Below are 20,190 nucleotides of genomic sequence, written 5' to 3'. Positions count from 1 at the left end.
AGATACCCAGATACATCCCCAGGAAAGCTGTGGGTGGCAGATACCCAGATACATCCCCAGGAAAGCTGTAGGTGGCAGATACCCTCAGACACAGAGAGACAGCGGTGAAAACGCTCTCCTATTGTTAGGCGCTTGCACCGCAACCATTTGCATAACTTAATGACGGGGATTATTTTATTATGGAGTGCCCCATGGCAAAGGAAAGGTGGCACCATCCCACCTGGGAACAAAGCAAAGCGTTGCCCTGTGGCTGAGCCCGCTGGCAGACAAAGGGAACTGGTCAGGCTGATGGGGGGAGTTCAGCGGGATCAGATAGAGCAGAACGGGGCCAATCTGAGGCAGTGTCAAAATCTCCCTTCGAAACCCATCACTAGGAAGGGAAAGAAAAAAGGATGAAGGGGGAGCTGGGGGGAAGGAAAAGAAAAAAGGGGGGGGGGAATTTAAAAAGGAAAAAAGGGGAAAAAGAAACGGACAAAAACAAAAAAAGGAAAAAGAAAGGGAAAAGGGGGAAAGGAAAAAGGAAAAAAGCGGAAAAATGAAAAGGGGGGAGAAAAATGAGAAAAAAATAAAAAAAAGACAAAAGGGAAAAAAGGTGGAAAGGGGCGGAAAAGATGGGGAAGGGAGGAAAGTGTGGGGAAAAGGGGGAAGGGAAAAAAAGAGAAGAAAAAAGGAAAAGGGGGAAGTGGAGAAAGAGGGGGAAAAAGGGGGGAACGTGGGGAAAGGGGGGAAGTGAGGAAAAGGGGGAAAAGGGGGAAAAAAGGAGGCAAAGGGGGGAAGGAGGGGGAAAAGGTGGAAAGAGGAGAAAAAGGGGGGAAAGGCGGGAAGGGGGAGAAGGGAGGAAAAAAGGGGGAGAAAGGGGGAAAATGGGGGAAAAGCGGGGAAAAGGGGGAAAAAGGGGGGAAAAGGGGGGAAAAGGGGGGGAAAGGGGGGAGAAAGGGGGGGAAAAGGGGGAAGAAAGGGGGGAAAGGGGGGGAAAGGGGGGAGAAAGGGGGGGAAAAGGGGGAAGAAAGGGGGGAAAGGGGGGGAAAGGGGGGAAAAGGGGGGAAAAGGGGGGAAAAAGGGGAGGAAAAGGGGAAGAAAAGGGGGGAAAAGGGGGGAAAAGGGGGGAAAAGGGGGAAAAGGGGAGAGAAGGTGAAAAGGGGAGAAATTTAAAAAGAGGAAAAAATAATAAAGGGGGAAGGGGAAAAAAAGGAGGAAAAAATAATAAAGGGGGAAGGAAAAAAAAGAAAGGGGGGAGGGGAGCAGCTTTTGAAAGCAGGAGCCCAAGCGCCGAGGCCAAGACACGGAGCCGGCGGGGCAGCCGAGGGGATGCCCGCCCGGAGCGGGCCCCGCGGCGGGGGGAGCGGGCGGAGCGGCGGCCCCGCCGGGCCCGGCTTTGCGCTTCGCAAGATCGCGGCGGCCCAATGGCAGCGGCCGTGGCGGCGGGGGGAGCGGCGGGATTGGTGCAGGAGCTCTGCTGATCCCGGCGGAAACCTCGGCGGGACTGAATGGAGGGGGATGCTGGGGGGGGAGGATGCTGGGGGGGAGAGGGAGGGGTGGGAAGGGGCCGAGCTTCTCACAAAACAGGGTTATGTGCGTGGAGAAAATGCATCAGTGCGGGGAAAAACCAACCTAGGGGGCACTTCCGAGCAAGCGACGGAGCGATCGCAAGGGCCAGGCAGCGGGAGACAAAGAGAAGGGAGGACATGAGCGAAGGCAAAGGGATCAGCTGAGTTAAATCACGGAAATAAAAAAGCTCTTCCCCTCCGGCACATCCCGAAGAAGCGCAGCGACAGGTCCCCCCCTTCCCCTGCTTTGGGCAAGAAGACAAAGAAGCGAGTTGGCCCCATGGGGAAAGGGGGTGAGAAAGGAGGGGAGCCGGGGGAGCCGGAGGCGCAGATCCGCTTCTACACCTGGGAGGAGATCCAGAAGCACAACCTGCGGACGGACAAGTGGCTGGTGATAGAGCGCAAGGTGTATAATGTCACCAAATGGGCAAATAGACACCCGGGGGGTCAGCGAGTGATCAGCCACTGCGCCGGCGAAGATGCCACGGTAAGGACAGACACACAGACACACACCCACGCTGTCACCCAGCGCCCATCACCAACCTCTGGCAGGTCGCGGTGGTTCCTGAGAAGCGAGCCAGCTTTTGGGCAGCCTCTCCCCATCTCTCTCTAACACCTGCTGCACACCCAGGTCTTTTTCGCTGCTTTTTAGGAGAAAAAGAAAAAGGGTTGATCCAAATTTGATGCAGCTCCTTGGCGATCAGTTCCATTGAGCCGTAGCAATTCGCGGCATCTGGAAGATGGGTTGGTGGAGATTGCTCGGCTTAAACCCCGCTGTTTTTTGTCTTTGTCTCTTGTTTGTGCTGTGCCTGGAGCTCTGAATCCATGAGCAAAGTGTCCCAAATCTGCCCTTCTGCAGCGTGTAGCTTGTGAGATGTCCCAGCAGCCAAGCACAAGAAAGGGTTAACGAGAGGCCGCTCTGTGCTTCGAAGTTGCTTCTGTGAGGAGAGTGAGCCTGAGGCTTTAAAACAAGGAGCTTCTGAGCCTTTTGGGGTTTCTTTTCTTTCCCCCAGGAGAGAATTCTCTAGAGAATTTAGTTACAGGTTGCTACAGAAAATTTAAACAAAAAAAAGAAACCCAGTTGGTGCTGCTCCAGCTGCTCCTGCACTTCACAGTTGGGTTCAGCTGCCGCTCATGTTTCAGCAGCTTTAAAATATAAATAAATAAATAAAATAAGCAAAACAAACCCAAAAGGAACAAATTGCCTCGGAGATTGTTATCTGCAGTTTTCCCCCCCAAGCCACCCTGTTCGGAAGTGCATCCAGAGAGCACGTTCTCACCCCCGGGGCATTAGCCCATAGTTAAGAACATTTAAACTGCTGCAGAGCTTTTCCGAATATGTGCATGGGAAGAGGCAGGAGAGACCAAGCTGTAACTTTAACTGTTTGTCTCCCACGGCTTTTAACACCTTAGCGAGGAGGACGCTCTGCGTGTGGCACAATCCTCTGGCAAGAATTACTAACCTTTCCTTTTCCACCCGTCTCCATTTGCCTGTGAGCCATGGCTATTTTCCATTCCTTTCCTTGAAGCACTGAGCTGGGTTTTGGTGTTCCTGTCCCCTTCCAATAAATCCTCTGAATGAATAGCTTTCTCTGTCCAAAAGATGGGCCAGGTTTTACTTTTAGCTGCTTAAACACAGGCCTGCTGAAACCAGAGGAATTTGACTCCTGTCCTGAAGAATTTAACTCCAATATTTCCACTAGGAACCAAAAAGCATCTGCTCTTGGATTTGTCTCGAATCTTTACAGGGGAGAGTGAAACATGGGTTTGGGATTCTACTGCTTGCCCTCCTCCCACCTCCCATTGCATCCCACTATCCTCTTATGGACTTATCTCCATGAATGCTCTGAAATTGCTCATCACCGCTCTGAGCACTCAAACAGAATTGACATCTGGTTTCCAGCTTCCCCTGTGGTGAATAACAGTTTACTGCCAAAAATACCTCTCTTTCATTCAGGGTGAGAAAAGCCTCGGGCTTGACACTGTCAAGGTTTAACTGACACGTTTTTCTGTGTTGCAAGATATCTCAACTGGGGGAGCTCAGGAGGAGGAAAAGGTGATGATAAAAATTCAGTTTAACATGTTTACACTCCTGGTTTGTACACGGCTCCCGTTTTTCTCAGGTTGTCCGTAGCCCCATGTGTAGTCAGGAGCTCCCGCCCAGCACACGTGCACCAAAGGAACCTCAGCGTCTTGTCCATTTATCCTGGACCAGTCCTCTAGACGACCATGTGTGTCCATCTACCACTGCGCTCCTCAGTGCCAGGCCACTCTAAAGATACCTTCTTGGCCATGTGTGAGCTAATTCAGCTCAAGATGCTCACAAGACATCTCATTGAGAAGCTTCCATGACATCTGTTGAGCATGCTCAGCTCATCAGCTTAGAAACACCCAGGCTCGCTGATGCACAAATTTTCCCCACAGGTTCTAACAATACTGAGCATTTATTAATTTTAGGCCATACTTTAACATGCTGAGACAACATCCTAGTCTGAGACAACCTGTTCTGGGGTCACATCATGCACCGTTGCCTTCACAAAATGTTGCAGAGATGTTCAAGGATGTGAAAGAACATCCTTGGCTAATGGCACTAAGCACCTCAACGATCAGGTACTGCTCATGCCTCAGTAATACAAAGCTTTTTCACCAAAAGCAGCTGGAATAATTCCCACTTGCCCAATCCTTATAGGACACTTCAGCTTATTTGGCCAGTAGATGACAAAGCTGGGAGGTCAGGTGTGACTATCACACAATACATCCCATCTTTTGCCTTTTACTTTTGATCTCCAGTACAGAACTGAGGACAATTCCAAAATTCAGGCAGTATCTTACATTCAGGACCTATTAGTAAAGGAGATGCATAAGATATAGCTAATAAAATAATCCTTCTATTACTATAGCTTTCTGTCTGATGGTGATAAGAGTATCCAGGAGATGTTGTTCTCTCTCCTGCTTGGCAGTCATCCTGAAAAAAACATTCTCTACATATGCCAATGACATATATATGTATTATTTATCAAATGAATGTAAAACTTTCCTGCTGCCAGTATTTCCTTCGTGGCGCAGGCTTGCGAGAGCAGTGGAGTGGAAGACAGGTGGTGTGGGTTTTTAAGTAACAACCATGTTTTGACATGTGTTTGCATTTCTGACCTGTTCCTACCTTTACTTTTCGTCCCATCCAGAAAGAAGTGAGGCTAATAAGCTCAGAGGCAGAGGACAACTCATGGAGGAGTCATTACAGAGCATTTACAAGCATGTTTAGAAAACAGAGAGGCTTCTGGCAGGGAAGCCCCAGGTAGATGAAAATACCTTTTAGGTGACCAGGCAGAAGCTGCTGTTGTGAGTCACCCCCCAATTAATACAACACAAATCAGCGAGATCTCCAGCACGGAGATCAGGTAGTACCCGGTCAGACCTCCAAAGGCTGTTAGTTTAAATAATACTGAGTTGATATTTAATGCTTCTTATGTGATCACCTTCTTCTTTCTCCTTCTTCCCCTTTTTTTCACCCCCAAATTGCAAACCCTTGCAGCAGGTACAGTCTGCTCTTCACTTCCCCACTCGTCCTGCTCTCCCCTCTTCTTTCACACCACCTGCGAATTGTGCCAGGGGAGGAAACTAGGAACCAGACCTAACATTTCAGGGTCGCTTTTATGGGTCCAAGAGCAGAAAATGCTACAAAAACTATAGCACCGGTAAAGAAGTTTTAAGGCTGGTCTGCTACCAGTTCTGCTACAGCCCCCCACTGTAACCTTGGGCAAACCAGCTCTTTAGCGCATGGTCCCCTGTCTGTACAAGGGAAAGAACAGTATTTTTTAACCTTAGATGGGCTAGGAAGATAACACGAGAGAGGGTGAAGCATGCAGAAATTATGGTAAAGCAAATTCCCCAAATTAAGGAATGAAGAAATGACCTTTTTTCCCCACCCTCCTTACTTCTTCCCCTGTAGCCTCTGGCATTTTACGGCTTTTATAATCTTCAGATCACCCCACATCCCATCTCTCCTGCACCTGTAACTCTTCTCTCCCCCAGCCCCTCCGCCAATGCTGCATCTCTAATGTCTCATATATCATTTCTTTAAGTTAAATGGCTCAGATCAGCTTTCGCTCTCCTCCTTTGCCTCCCACAGCAAAACCTCTATGGTCAGAGTATTCCTCTGAAGCTCAATCCAAAGTCTTGGAATGAGGTGAAAGTTTGTGTTGATTCTGGTGGACTTTGGGGCCAAGGTTGTTGGCTGATATTTTTGAACACAAGCACTAGACTTTTGATGCAGGTCAACTCCCAGAAGGGTCACTGAGCACTTCCCAGCCTGCCCTTTCTGTTTGGGCCAGAAATGAGGTTTTAGTTGGTCCTTGCCATTGTTAGGCATTGGGACAAAGGTGGAAAGGCTCAAGTATGGTACTCATGACTTCTATTTTTGACTGTTCTTTCTCCACCAGCCTTAGCACTTCATGTAATTACTTATATCTTTACAACTCTCCTAGGTGATTTCCTAGAGTTAACTCCAGCTCTGTGCTGTAAGAAAAGGGCAAGGACAGAGTAAAAGCTCCTGAGCTTTATCAGCTTTCTGTCCCTACCTCTATTTGGGGGTTAAAATTCAAGCCATGCCATGCAAAACGAGGGGTGCGCAACATCCCAGCATCAAATATGTGGTCCCACCAAGCATCTGTAGGACATGGGTAGAGAAAAACACGTGCAACAGGAAAGGAGTCCAGATAACAGTAGAGCCAGGCAAAGCCATGAACGCCACGATCAAAAAATATTCTACAAACGAGGCTTTCTCCTTCCTTATTGGAAGAAGGCTTGAAAATATGTAAGAAAATGATTATTCCAGATGGGTTTCCTGCTTTCCCAGCCTCAGGAGTGGATGCGATAGAGTCGGTTGCTGAAACTTAACAAGCTATTTATGTCTATTATCACATGCTTGAGAGGATACAGAAAACGTAGCCAATGCTCACAGCGTGTACTGAACAAAAATTACACAAACAAGCTCACAAAAGATTAATGGGCTTCTTACAAGGACAAGCAGCCACATAACACAACACAATAGAAACGATAATTAGTCTTATCAGAAGTATTGGGAACTATCAGGTCTTGGAGGCTGTTGAACGCAGTAGCATATTTCAGAGTAATGAATAAAGTTGCTTTTTGGTATAACTGCTCTTTTAGCCACTACAGAGTTTGATAGTTAGCACTTCAAAGCAATTGCTTCAAGTTCTAATATACAACCCAGTTTTTGGTTTGGTTCCTTTCTAAGACGTGTTTCTTGGACTTGCATGGAAGGAGAATTGCCGGGTTGTAGAATCAAGAAGCATCAAGATAGCATTCAATTAAAAAAAAAAAGGAGAAACACAGTCTCCAAAATGAAGAGTCACCACTCTTTGCTCAGCCGTGTTAGTGCTGGGACCTACAGGTCTGGCCAAAATCCCTATTTTTTGTATCTGCAGTCATGTCCAGGTTCAGTCGCCCCCTCTCCTGAATTGCCTCCAGCCAGCAGACTCCCAAAGGGTATTTATATCCTGCTGGGGATTTGCACAGACTCCTCTCTACCTGCCTTCTAAGTGAATTAACAGGATTGAGGTATTTAGTTGCTTAGGGAAAAAACATTTCTTGAGGTGCCTTTCACCATATGTCTCGACAGCATCCTTTATCTCACCATTCGCTCCCTGTAGATTAAAAAAAGAAATCACAATTCTCCAGTAGTGACCAGTGACCGCAGAGATGGAAGTCAGGCTGGCACCCTCTTTCACAGCGACACGGGGGGACAAATACCCAGAAGGACAGTGCTGGAGATGGATGGGAATGACCCGAGGAGCGGGAAGCAACAGTTTATTATTTATTATTTCTGAATCTCACGCCGTTACTTGTATTTCCACTCCAGGATGCGTTCCAGGCCTTCCACATCAATCCCACCTTGGTGCAGAAGTTTCTCAAGCCGTTACTTATTGGGGAGCTTGCTCCAGGGGAACCCAGCCACGACCGAGATAAAAATGTGAGTATTTGTTTCTCAGCTGGGGCTTATGATGGGTATATCCCATCATTTTTTTCCCTCTTGGCGTGACCTCCAGGCCACGGACAGGCAGATTATAAAGGTCTCTTCTCTAGAGAGGGAGAAAAGTGCTCAGTGAGCGACAACGTCTGTCTAGCAATGTGCACATCCCAGTATAGACGAAAATGTGTGTGGGAGGGGGTGACACATTCAGACTGGCTGTACAAACCTTTCCTTTCCCCCAGAGCCGCCGACAGCTCTGTCATGGTCATTGTGTCCCATTTCTAGCAGCCTATTCCATGTGCTCGGGATGGACGGGTCCCATCCTGGTGGGAAATGTCAACTGAGACGCGTGGGCTGGGAAATGTGCACCAGCTCTTGGGAACGGTGTCCCTGCTGCTATTCCTCCACTGGTGACCAACCTCTAAACCACATCCTCTAAACCGCTTGCTTGTTGTGGGGGGAAGGAAAGGAGTAGGCGAGGAAGTCTGAAAAGACTTCTGAACAAGTTCCTCACCACCTCAGCAAGACCTGAATCTCTTTCACTGCTCTGCAGCTTCCTTTGACAGATTAACTCCCAGGGGAAATTCCTCTTTCAGACTCAAACTGGCTTATCCTGCTAAACCCAGTAGGAGCAAAGCTCTGGAGAGCAGTCACATTCGTGCCACGAGCAGTAGGTACCTGTGGGCGAGGTGAACCAGATGTCTTGTTTTGGTGGCTATATTTAAGGAGCAGCAACCCAACAAGTTCCTTTTCCACCTGCTCAGCATCCTTGGGGCAGCTCCGCATCCCTCCCAGACGCTCTGCTCATCCATTATTCAGGCGCTGTGCACGGCACGACGAGCTCTTGCCACGAAACTCAATCCCGTCCCGTTGTTTGTGCCTGGCCATGATTATGATATATCTGCCTCACTCACAATAGAGGAGATGACTCCAACCCGCATTAACCCAGGAACGCTCCTCGTGAATGACCGCACGGTAGCTGACCCAAGTATTAAATAGACGACGGGAGCTCTGGTATTGGGTGAGCTCCAGAATGATGCATAAGTAATAGGACTGAATTCTCTCTTTCTCCAGCTGCCTTTTTGATACCTGTAAAGCTCATTCAGAGGAGAGTCATCAGCTGATGTAACTCTCAATGGAGCCAGGTCGTGCTGCTGATTCACAGCAGCGAGCTTGAATTACTCTCCTAGCTCAAGGTGCAAAAGGTCAGGACATGGGCTCAGGATGTTTATTCATAGCAAAGTGCTATGAAAACATGGAGGAATTTCTGGAGTGGTCAACTAATGCAAGAACTAGTACGGAACTTAACCTTTCCTCAGACAGATTCAGGCTCACGAGCTGCACGCTGTGTCTTGTGCATCTATTTTGCAGTCCCAGCTGGTGGAGGATTTCCGAACCCTGAGGAAGACGGTGGAGGACATGAACTTGTTCAGAGCAAGTCCTTTGTTCTTCTCTCTTTACCTGGGCCATATTATTGTGATGGAAATTTTGGCTTGGTTGATGCTTTCGTACTTTGGTACCGGCTGGATCCCAACTCTCATCCTCGCCTGCATCCTTACAACTTCCCAGGTGAGGAATGGTAGGCATGGAGCATGCTGGCTACACAAATCACTCAGGAGAAGGCCAGTGTGTGCTAAACTTTTCATATTACATTAATTACCAGTGCAAAACATTAATGCCTGTGAAAAATATTCACGACCTACCTGCCACTGTGGTGCTTTCTGGCCACCCCTGCCCACTGCTGATTGTGGCTCGTGTAATTTCCTCTCCTCTTTGACCTTTCCTTGGTGGGTTTGGTAGTGTTAGGTTTGAGGTTGAACTCGATCTTGAGGGTCTTTTCCAAACTAGATGATTCTATGTTCCCCCCTCAGAATGAAAACAGAGACCTTCGCCTTCTCACTTCAATTAATTCCCTCTCTTCCCCACACTCACAATTTGCCTTCTATCTCCATTTCCTTTCGCGCTTAACTCTGATTTCAAACACCTTCCTAACTACTTCATTTCCCTTCATCCCAGGCGCAGGCAGGGTGGCTGCAACACGATTTTGGACACCTCTCTGTCTTCAAGAAGTCTTCTTGGAACCACATCGTCCACAAGTTTGTCATAGGACACCTGAAGGTAAAGGGAGTGATGGACCCAGGGCACTGTGACAACTATGTCAAAGTAGCAAACTGCAGCATTTCCACAGCGAGCAGATGCACAGAGGAGAAGTTAGTGGCCATTGCACATGGAGATGTTGTGCTGAAGAGAGAAGAGAGCACAACCATAGCTGGTAGAGAACGCAGCCGTTCCGCAAGCTTCCGTGGAACCACGCCAGTTTATAGCAGCTGAGGACAAAGCTTATTCAATTGCATAAAACCCGATTTTCACATCACATTTTTGCCATGCCCTCCACTTCCTTCACACTCAGGTATATTATTCTTTCAAATGTCCCATCCTGCTACATCCCATCCATTCAAGATGCCTTCAGAACTTCTATCCTGGGCAAGGTCCAGTGCAGTCCAGGCATCTCAGCATCCACCTGCAGTAGGAACTTATAGAAGTTGGGACATAACTTTGACCATTCTCCCAAATCCATTTTGTCTTGCCTGGCTCCTCATGGGCACAGGCAGTAGGGGAAAATCAGCATAATAATCAATAAAGCAGCAAGAGGGTTTAGGGATGGACCTGGTAGTGTTAGACTCGATGATCTTAAGAGTCTTTTCCAACCTAAATGATTTTAGATTCAGCTACTAACAACAACTTCACATGTGGGAAGGCATGGTGACATGCGACTCACTCAGAATATACTTATTCCCTGATCTTTCCATATGGATGATCCTCAGTGAGGGCAAACCAGCCCTCTGAAACCAGCAGTCTCATAGCAACCGACAGCTTACACGCTTATTGCTCATCGCTATTTCAAAAGCAAATAACGGCTTGGCCATAATCAGAGTTTTGCTGGTTTAGTTTATATAAATGAAGGGGTAATCCTACCGTCAGAGGAACCGTACTTTTCCGTGGGTTAACTCCTTATTCCTGTATCTGCCCAGGGTGCCTCTGCGAACTGGTGGAACCATCGTCACTTCCAGCACCACGCCAAGCCCAACATATTCAAGAAGGACCCAGATGTGAACATGCTGCATGTGTTTGTCCTCGGAGATACACAGCCTGTTGAGGTAAGGAAAAGTGGGGAAGATGTGGAAAACGGTTGTCCTAAAGGGCTTCAGAGAATGCTTGTGAGAAAACGAGAGTTGGCCATGTTGGTAGATGGGAATTACACAGCCAAGACTTCCAGGGATGCTGAGAAAGGAAATGTTTCATGCAGGGATCTGTCTGTGTTGTCTGACAGGAGTTTGGCCATCACACCCTCCCAAATCTTGGGCTGCAGAGCAGGATTTGGTGTGTATTTCCCTATCCATTCGCTGTGTTAACCACAGGAAACAAGAATTTTGGGGCGGCTTGGGAAAAGTGATGAAGATGGGACTGGAAAGAAAGCAGAAAGCTGTTTATGACAACTTCATCCTACTGGCTTAAAGTAGAGGAGAAAATACAGCATTCCTCAGTAATTCATTACAACATTTCAAAACTGATCTACTGTTTCCACTGAAAAATATATTTCAACTTTAGTCCAGCTGTGCTCCAGATGATAACCTGGACAAGGTTCTCTCCACTGGAGCCCTTGCCATGCAGTTGAGGGGATATTGCTCACATAAGCAACACCTTCTTACATTATCTATATATTGTGATGCTGCACATGAAAGAACAGGCTATGTTAAGGTATTTTAATTCAATCTGTCCTGCTAGAGCCAAAATATTTACTGTCTGTTGTATAACAACCTATACAAAGGACATAAACCGTGCACCATCCTTGGTATTTTTTTACAAAGGAACAAGGAGTTCTAGTTTAAAAAAAAAAAATAAAATATATATATGTATAAATCTGCAGTAAGTACAAAATATGGGAATACAACATTAAAAAGGTAATGGTTCCTCAGCCAGCTTTTGTACCACTAAAAAGTAACTCCAGACACATGTATGGGACATACATGCACATGTATAGACAACACCTTGCATATACAGAAGTTTCAAGAGGCAGAAGGGCTCTTATATTTGACTAAAGTGAAAACCTCCTGGAGTATAAAGAAGCCATTTTCTAGAAGATATAAATCAATATCATGCTCTTAATTGCAGAAAATCTTCTGCCTGATAACTGAGTTTAAAAGCAGACAGAGGTCCTACCGCTTAACGGGAAAATTAGGAATGTGGATATTTCTGACAACAAGGAAAACCGGATCTCCCTCCTCCAAAATATCTGAAATGTTAGGCCGGCGTCAGTTTCTCTCAATCCTCATACACGCAATTACAAAGTCAAGATATTTAACCACACCGAAGCACTTTGTACCTTTACTGAGGGAATTTAGTTAAAACTCCACAGTCAATAAATAGGAAGTATTGCAGGGAATCTTCTCTTACGTGTGAGTATCATAGTCCAAGCCTGAGCTTTCTCTGTGTCGTGCAGTATGGCAAGAAGAAGCTGAAGTACCTGCCCTACAACCACCAGCATGAGTACTTCTTCCTCAGTGAGTATCTGCCCTGCGCTTTTCCTTTTCCCCCGAATGCCACCCGACCCTTTCAGGAGATCAACTCCTTAAGTCTCAACTCATCCTTCCCTTCATCAGGACCACCATCCCCTGTGCAAGCCCCAAAATCGGCTCCACACATTCTTTCCCTAGAACCAGTCCTAAGTCGCTGGCTCCTCTTTCCAGCCCTCTGATGGCCAAAACGTTTCCCTTTGCTTTGCAGTCTTCCCGCCTCTGCTCATCCCCGTGTATTTCCAAATCCAAATTATCTCCACCATGATCAGGCGCAGGTTCTGGGCGGTGAGTGAAACGTTCCCTCGATCTTTACGGGGTCCGGATGGCTCGTAAGAGTTCACACTTGAGCAGGGAGGGAGGGTGGGCAGGGGTCACACTTTGCTCTACCGGTTATCCAGCATCCCTAACACGACCAGCAAGGACACGTTCTATGAGACAACCAAAGTGATGCCTGATGTCTCCTCTCTTCCCCTAGGACCTTGCCTGGGCCATCAGCTACTACATGCGTTACTTCATCACATACATCCCATTCTATGGCGTTCTGGGATCCCTGTCTCTCCTCACTTTCGTCAGGTAGGAGATAAAGGGCATCCCCATTGCTCTCCGCTCCCTCCAGAGCCAGAGGAACCAAGCCTCAGCTTGGCCTTCCATTTTTCAGGTTCTCCGCATTCACTGACCTCATTGTGCGTTACCTTGGCTATTCCCACTGCTTCACTCTCCTCTGATCATCTCCCAGTTCCACCTCCCCTGCAGAGCTGGTTCTGGTGCTCAGCATCATCCCTGGCCCAGTGATGGCTCAGCCAGGATCCTCCTTTCTTCCCTCATTTCCCTCATCCCACCACATTTATGCTTTTGTTTTTCCCCACTTTGGTCAGTGTTGGACCTTTTTTGCATAAAAAGAAAAGGCATCAGACATACAAAAACCTTCACCATATTAGTACTTTTGCCTCCACAAAATTTAACGTCGCTGTTCAATATTTTGGTTTGCATAGTCTCAAAACGCTTCGTACCTAAGGGATACAGGAGGTTCAAAAGACACATATTTGTTTAAGAGCCTAGCCAACCTTTTCTGTCTGAAATCATGTTGAAAAACTTATAGAATCATAGAATAGTTTGGGTTGGAAGGGACCTTCAGAGGTCATCTGGTCCAAACCCCTTGCAATGAGCAGGGACATCTCCAACTAGATCAGGTTGCTCAGAACCCCAGCAACCAACCTGTTATTTCCAACACCTCCATACAATAAACTGAAAGTGAAATAAGGCAAAATTGCAAATGCAGACCATCTGTTCTTTCAGAAAACAAGCCTAAAGACTAGGAGGAGGATGCTTCCGCACAACTGCCTTGTCAACACACATCTAAGTCTCAGCACAGAGAAACTACTTTGGGTAAATAAAGAGAAGAAAGTTAATTTCTATAGGCTATCATACAGGTGCTAAAAATGCAGTTACATACCATAAGCAATAAATAAGCCACTCCAAAGCAATACCAAGCCCAGCGCAGGGTTGAGACTTATAGTAAGAGTACTGAGAAAGAGAGGTATTTAATTCCATACCTTGGAAAAATACTTTCCTCACAGGTTGCATCTCCTATTGCTCCCAGAAAATCTGAGTCTATTTACCTCGTATCCCAATGTGCTATATCAATGATGGTGCTTTTTACCTGTTTGTTTTTGAAGGTTTCTGGAGAGTCACTGGTTTGTGTGGGTCACCCAGATGAATCACATCCCAATGGAGATTGATTCTGAGAAGCACAGAGACTGGCTTAGCTCTCAGGTAACCTGGGAGGGAGAGAAAACCCCTGACTCTGCCCAAAACCAATTACAAATTTACTCCAAGAGTGGTATATGGTATATGGTCTCTGTCCATGACTTTTCCCATCAAGACGTTCTCCCCAGAGCCAGCAATGCTGAGTTAAGGCATGAAAGTCCATATTCTCTTAATTAATTTTACAATAAAAAGATCTGTTCAGATTTGAGGCAATATCAGGTTCAAGCTGCTTCCCCGTGTGGCCTATTTTGGCTTATACTTAACAAGCAAATAGAAGAACCCCGATGAAAATCAAAGCTGAAAAAAGAGCTTAATATATTTCTCAAGTTTATATTTCAGCAATAAGGACTGAAATTAAGAAAAGCTCCTTTCTACATCTTTTTAATGCCTGGTCAGACAAATCCACCTTTTATTTACAGTGGTCCAAGCCCTATTCAGACCTAGAGGATAATGAGAGCAACTTTGACACAGGCCATATGAATTTGGTATAACTGAGCTGAGAGAAGAAATCATCTCATGTGTTAATTAATATAATTAGTATCTGGAGTTGTAATGGGCCCTTGAAGTGAGCTTTCAAAGTCTGGTGGTCAATTTCTCTCCCTTTAAAAAAAAGTGCTAAAACCACTTCTTTGTGCTAAAAGCACTATTGGGAAAGCACCTGTTTTAAATTTAAGGTGTGAATAGAGTCACTGAAGCCATGGGAGGGTTCAGATGTTCACCTTAAGCTGATGCTTAAGCACTTTATGCAACTGGAATTTGTAGCCAGGGAGAGGCTGTGAGAATGAGAAAGTTGGGGGATTATAAGAGATATATTGGGTGGGAGGGAGAGACAGAAGAAAATGTGTGTGATATAGAGGTAAATCTCTTTGACACTGATGTGGTTTTATGATGCATCTTGAGGGGGTGAGGAGAGTGTCGGTCCTATGGTTACTATGCAGAAATCACAGTGTAAGAGGATTTTAAGCAGGACTACCTGATTTTACAATTATCAATAGCAAGACTAGCTAAGAAATATTGCCAGAACATTCAGATCTTGCACTTTAGGCAAACCGGGCAACAACCGGGTGGGATGGGGAAAACAGGTTTGCTCTGTCTGTACATTTTTCCTCCCGTTTTCCACCTTGGTACCATTGTCAACCACCTGATCTTCAACAGGAGAGCTGAGATTTAGTCTGTGCTTGGCCTGACATGTGACTTGTCACCAAATGTCCAAACTGCCTCCTTATATTGTCCCATTAAGCCCTGAAGGAGGATTAAAGCTCCTTTTGCTGCAGCCGCCCATCTCAGCACAGCAGTTTTCTGCGTGATAGCACAGCAAGACGCGCATCAGCCCCTGCCAGCGGCAAGAGGAGCTTCATTCTGATTTTTAGGGTGAGACTTCAACTCATTTTCACCACTACTTTCCCTTCTCCACAGCTGGCAGCCACGTGCAATATCGAGCAGTCCTTTTTCAACGACTGGTTCACCGGGCACCTGAATTTTCAGATCGAGCACCAGTGAGTATGGACCCAGAATCATTTGGCTGTTACCAAGTTGTCACAAGGCTGGACTTGAGGGCAAGGAAAGTTTCCAAAGGCACATGTGTGGGAGGGGGCAGGGTTTTTGGAGCTCTACAATAAGGATCCCAGACTACTGGGAGTCATAGTCTTGCTTCTACTACAGGCATGGCATCTCTCTTGCTACCAAATACTTCAGCTTTCGCTCCCACAATTTTAGTTTGGGATTCAATTAGGAGTCAGTGGTACAAATCTACCAGTTACAATGGCTACGGACTCATATCCTCAGCTAACGACTTGAACTTGAGTCACCATTGCAGAAGTCTCTCCCTGAAGCTCTGTGTGGGTACCGTGTTCCAGGAAAGATATTAAAACCAGGGCCATACGGACCATTGGTTTTCAGTGACAACAAAAAATGTAGAAGAGGTAAAAGGGTAAAGCTGACTGGTTTGGAAGTCAGCTTAGGAAACCTCCATGGAACAACACAGGGCAAGGTGATCCCAAATTCTTCTTTACCTGCTTTGCTGTGTTCCCTGAGCTTCCAGAGGTGGGAAATCAATGTGTTTTCACAAGCCTCCTTGAAGCAGAGGACTGTGAACCACAGACACCTCTCTGTGCCTCTCTTGCTTTTGTCTGCTTGTAGATCTTGAGGAGGAGGCTTCAATAATTAACCCCCGTGAGGAGGCAGACGGAGATGCCCATCCCTTGGGGTTAGTCTCCAGAGTTTTCTCAGGTTTGTTTTCTCTTCCTCTGCTCCAGCCTGTTTCCAACCATGCCTCGGCACAATTTCTGGAAGGTGAAACCTTTGGTGAAGTCATTATGTGCCAAGTATGGAGTCCAATACGAAGAGAAGCCTCTTGGAAAAGCATTTGTTGACATCGTTGGGTAAGGCCCTCATATCATCTGCACCTTGCAATTCATTGTTAGATGAACATGCTGTATTTTCTAGCACAGAGGATTCAGGATACTACAGACCCTTCAGGAACACCACATCGATGCGTTGTAATCTGGTGTCACCACATTAATAATCTTCATGTCACAGCCCAAGGAACACCAAGAGAAATGTTGACCCGCAGCAGAAATGACACAGCTCCACTAATGTAGTAGAATAATGCCAGGCGACAACAGATGGGAAAATGCTTCGCTACATCATGGGGGAAGAAATAACTCTCCCCCAGAGCAGCTTCTGCAACCAGAGCACCGCTATCAAAGTACTTAGCAAGCATCTAGATGGGTACTGACTTGATCTAATAGGGCCCTTTTTTGTCATACCTTTTTTAGAATACCCTTTGTAATATGGCCTGTTTAAGATTACCTTTTCAAAATGCTGATGATTCTTGCTTTCGGGAGCTGGCAGCATATATTCAGTCTGTAAAGAGATAAATCAAGAGAGTGAGTCAGGTTGCAGCATGCGCGGTTTCCCATTTGAGCCCTGCCAGCAGAAGAAGGTTATTCCCTATGGGTTTAGTTGAAGACTGGTCTAATAATCCTTGTCAGGCAGCCTCTGTGTTAATGTTTCTGTCTCAGTTACTCCAAGGAGAATAATTCATGACAGGGAACATGAGAAAGTATTGTACAGTCAAGAGATCTCCACTCTCAAACCATTCTAAGCAAATGCAAATTAAAGCAGGTTTTCCCCAACATGCAGAAAAGGCTGAAAACTGGCTCAAAACCTCCTTTAGTCCTCTCAGCGCAGGAAAATAAACGCAATACTGAGATCCAGGGGTTGATGCCCAACATCCCACCATATGGTACCCATCATAAGTTCTCAGGAACCATCTTGGCAATTATTTGCCCTCTCAATAGAAGGATCATCTCCTGTAAACAATATAAAGCTCCATTTCCAGCCTCCAGATCACATTGTGTTTGTCAGGAGACTTTTGGGCCTAAAACCAGCTCGGATCTGACACAGAATATTTGGGGAGGTGATGCAGATGGGGAAATTCTGCTTGAGAATTCTGGGGGGGAAGTGGGGAGCCCAGGCAATTCTGCTCTGCTCTTTAGTCATGGCCAGAGGGGCTACACAAGTGAAGTTCCCACTCACTGAGTCTCAAACTGGTCACTTTGGGGGCTTAAAGAGCAAAATAGCTCTTGCTGTATTTGCTATACCAGGGAAAGACATTCAGCGTCCTAAGGATTTGTATTGAAATTCAGTAATGTGTTTCTGTATAGGAAAGAAATGACAGAGGGAAGATTCACAGCCAAAAAAACCCCTTATTTTTATTTTCTTTCTACAGGTCCTTAAAGAAATCTGGAGATCTATGGCTGGACGCTTACCTCCATAAGTGAACGTGAATCTTAATGGGGAGGTGTGAGTGACAGGGAGGGATGGGGGGGTGCGCGGGGGGGAAATCACACACGTGTCTTTTACTCTCAGATTTCAGTCTATACAGATTTTGGTCTATATCTACGGGCACAGTTGGAGGGGACCTTCGTCTCTTGTGAACTGCTACTGGTGTGGGCTCAGGCAACCTGTTAAACCCAGACAGATTTCAAATGTGCTTCTGAGGATGAGAAGCGGTGCCAGTCTTGCACAAAACAGAAGGTTGGGAGAGGATGGAGAGGAGGAGTGTTTAAAAAAAGGGGCATTAATATCCCACCTTGACCTTCTCTTCACAAGATTCAGTCTAGTCCTACCTAAACCCCTCAAGGCCCTGATTCCCAGACACAACAGACTTGTTAGGCTTCAGTGACTATTTACAATCCAAGGACACCCCAGTTGGTTTATGCCTCTTGCCCATGTTTAATTTTGTTGTCAAGCAAAAACATAATGTAGCTCCCTCCTTTCCCTCCCTCCTTCCTTTCTCTAGTCATAGCATCACTTTAGGAAAAGCTGTGATACTGACCCTGGACAACTAACGTGTAACCGCCTCTCAGGAGGGTTAATATAGCTGTATTTTTATGAGCATCCCCTATTTCCAAGGGTCCGTGGAAGATCTTTGGGCTTACAGAGCACAATGTCTCCTTTAGGAGAGGGTCTATTTTTAATGAGCAACAGGTCTGGCATAGCAAAGTGGTCATCAGTAAATTCCACAAAAGACCAAAATAAGGCACATAAGCAAAACTTAGTAATTGCTCGTGAGTGCTCCCATGTAACCACAAACGGTCTCTCCAGCAGAGCGGTTGGGCCGCCTGCTGCAGGAAAATGACATTTCTGCCTGTTTGCACACGCCTGGCAGAAACCAAACCTCCTTCTGTTTGTCAGAGGCCAGGAGCAATGCGACTGTTTACCCTTCTCTTGGGAACAATCAGCGAAGAAAAGGGGTTCTCCCTGCAAAAGGAGGAGCTGCCCGACCATTTGACTTGGTCCCCCGGCCCTTCGAGGGGGCGGCTGCAAACAGAATTAACCAGGCGGTGCTGGTGCTATGAAACCTTCTGGAGAACTCTCTTACAAGTTTTCTAAAACTCCATTTTTCTGCCTAACACCTAATTACCAAAATCCATTAATGGCTTATCGGGAGATACGGTTGAACGGCTTCCAGGTGCTCCTGTATCAGGCAACCTGATCCCAAATAAATCAAGGGCTTTAGATTCAGTTGTAACACAACCGAAGAGACCTACCTACCTTTTAGTTCATGACAAAGGGCTGTGGTTTCCAAAGCAGCCTCTGGTTCCAGCAGCTGCCTCCAGCACACTCAATACTCTGGTTATTAGGCAATGGCTTTGCGCGCCTTGTTACTCTGCTCTGCTCCGAAACTGGATCCTCTCTGGAAAATCCTTGAATGCTCGTAGAATGTCAAGAACCAGCGAGGTTCTTCATGCACAGAGACAACCCTAGGGCTTCAAAAAATCAATGTATCCCACCACCCCACACCCTCTTTGGAGAATGAGAATGTTTCTTTGCTTACAGATATGAAAGCCTTAGGCAGGACTGCAGTTTAAGCCGGCGAGTAATACTTAAGGGCTTATTCTGGTGTTCGTGCCCATTGTTAAGATGGCAACACCTGAATATCACTATGAATGGTTAGGATGGAAAGCTACTGTCTCCGGGCTGTCTGAAGCTCAAATGGACTTTGAGCAAATTTTATAGTTGGTTTCTAATAGCATAAAGAATAACATCCTTCCAGCCAGGTAGTAACGGGACAGTGGCTAACACTGTAAAACTGCCTTAATATGTGCATCTCTTTTTCTGACTCCTTGAATGTATCTGGCTGGCTCTGCTCCAGCAAGGACGACCACAAGCACTCAGTAGCATCAGCACTGCAACCTTTGAAATATCCAGCTTATTTTTCTGACAGTTTGTATATTTTCACCCCTCCAGTTCTCATTTCCAGAGCAAATATTTCCTCAATTACAGATGCCTCTTCCTCCTTAGAGCTGTCCCCTCTTCTCTCTCTCACCTTTCATCTTGGGAAACTGTTTGCTTTTTAACACCCGGAGAAACAACAGCAGACTGAGAGCTCAGCCTAGGTAAATAGTCCAGGTTTAGCAGCTTGGCTTTCCTGCTTGCCACTGACCAGTCTATTGGAAGGACTGTTTTCCTACTAGAAACCCAAAGTACTGCCAACACAACAGCCTGGCCTAACAGGAGGCAGCAGCTACTCCTGATGGTGAACTTGAAACGTTCAAAGACAACAACCACGCTACAAGATCTGCAGAAGGGAAGACCAGCTCTTAGGCAAATGGGCATTTTTTCCCCCAAGATCTTGGCGGAAGATACAAAAGGGAAGAAAGGAAGGACAGGAGAGATCTTGATATTAACTCTTCCCCAGTGACTTGCTTCTTTCAGACTCCCAAAAAATTCCCTTTTCATGAAAAATGTTCGGTTGCTCAAACCCAGAAATAAAAACTGTGCAATGCTGTAGTCAGAA

General features: G+C 46.3%; 2 protein-coding genes across 2 annotated transcripts in view; one reads left to right on the top strand and one right to left on the bottom strand.

Moving 5' to 3' along the window:
- LOC136102002 (acyl-CoA (8-3)-desaturase-like) overlaps window positions 1–2,781 on the bottom strand; it is a 22,465-nt gene extending 19,684 nt beyond the window's left edge. The window contains exon 1 of the mRNA XM_071808772.1: window positions 2,091–2,781. Coding sequence (XP_071664873.1) covers window positions 2,091–2,150 — 60 coding nt within the window. The 5' untranslated portion in view covers window positions 2,151–2,781. The remainder of the gene's footprint in view (window positions 1–2,090) is intronic.
- Window positions 1,554–20,190, top strand: FADS2 (fatty acid desaturase 2). The gene is made up of 12 exons (XM_065838719.2): window positions 1,554–2,034; window positions 7,429–7,539; window positions 8,911–9,108; window positions 9,556–9,657; window positions 10,572–10,697; window positions 12,041–12,101; window positions 12,325–12,401; window positions 12,592–12,689; window positions 13,793–13,889; window positions 15,300–15,379; window positions 16,139–16,264; window positions 17,617–20,190. The coding sequence occupies exons 1-12, from the start codon at window positions 1,828–1,830 to the stop codon at window positions 17,666–17,668; spliced, it is 1,335 nt and encodes a 444-aa protein (XP_065694791.1). The 5' UTR covers window positions 1,554–1,827; the 3' UTR covers window positions 17,669–20,190.

Source organism: Patagioenas fasciata, chromosome 5 (assembly GCF_037038585.1).
Source record: "Patagioenas fasciata isolate bPatFas1 chromosome 5, bPatFas1.hap1, whole genome shotgun sequence".
NCBI classification, from domain to species: Eukaryota; Metazoa; Chordata; class Aves; order Columbiformes; family Columbidae; genus Patagioenas; species Patagioenas fasciata.
The sequence above is the reverse complement of the archived record's forward strand: the minus strand, read 5'-3'. Positions and strand labels throughout refer to the sequence as shown.

Excerpts from the sequence above, each read along its gene's own strand:
- FADS2 (XM_065838719.2), top strand. The coding sequence starts at position 1,828 with ATGGGGAAAGGGGGTGAGAAAGGAGGGGAGCCGGGGGAGCCGGAGGCG. Across the intron at positions 12,402-12,591 it reads TCAGGCGCAGGTTCTGGGCG|GACCTTGCCTGGGCCATCAG; the intron begins GTGAGTGAAACG and ends CTCTTCCCCTAG. Across the intron at positions 15,380-16,138 it reads AATTTTCAGATCGAGCACCA|CCTGTTTCCAACCATGCCTC; the intron begins GTGAGTATGGAC and ends CCTCTGCTCCAG.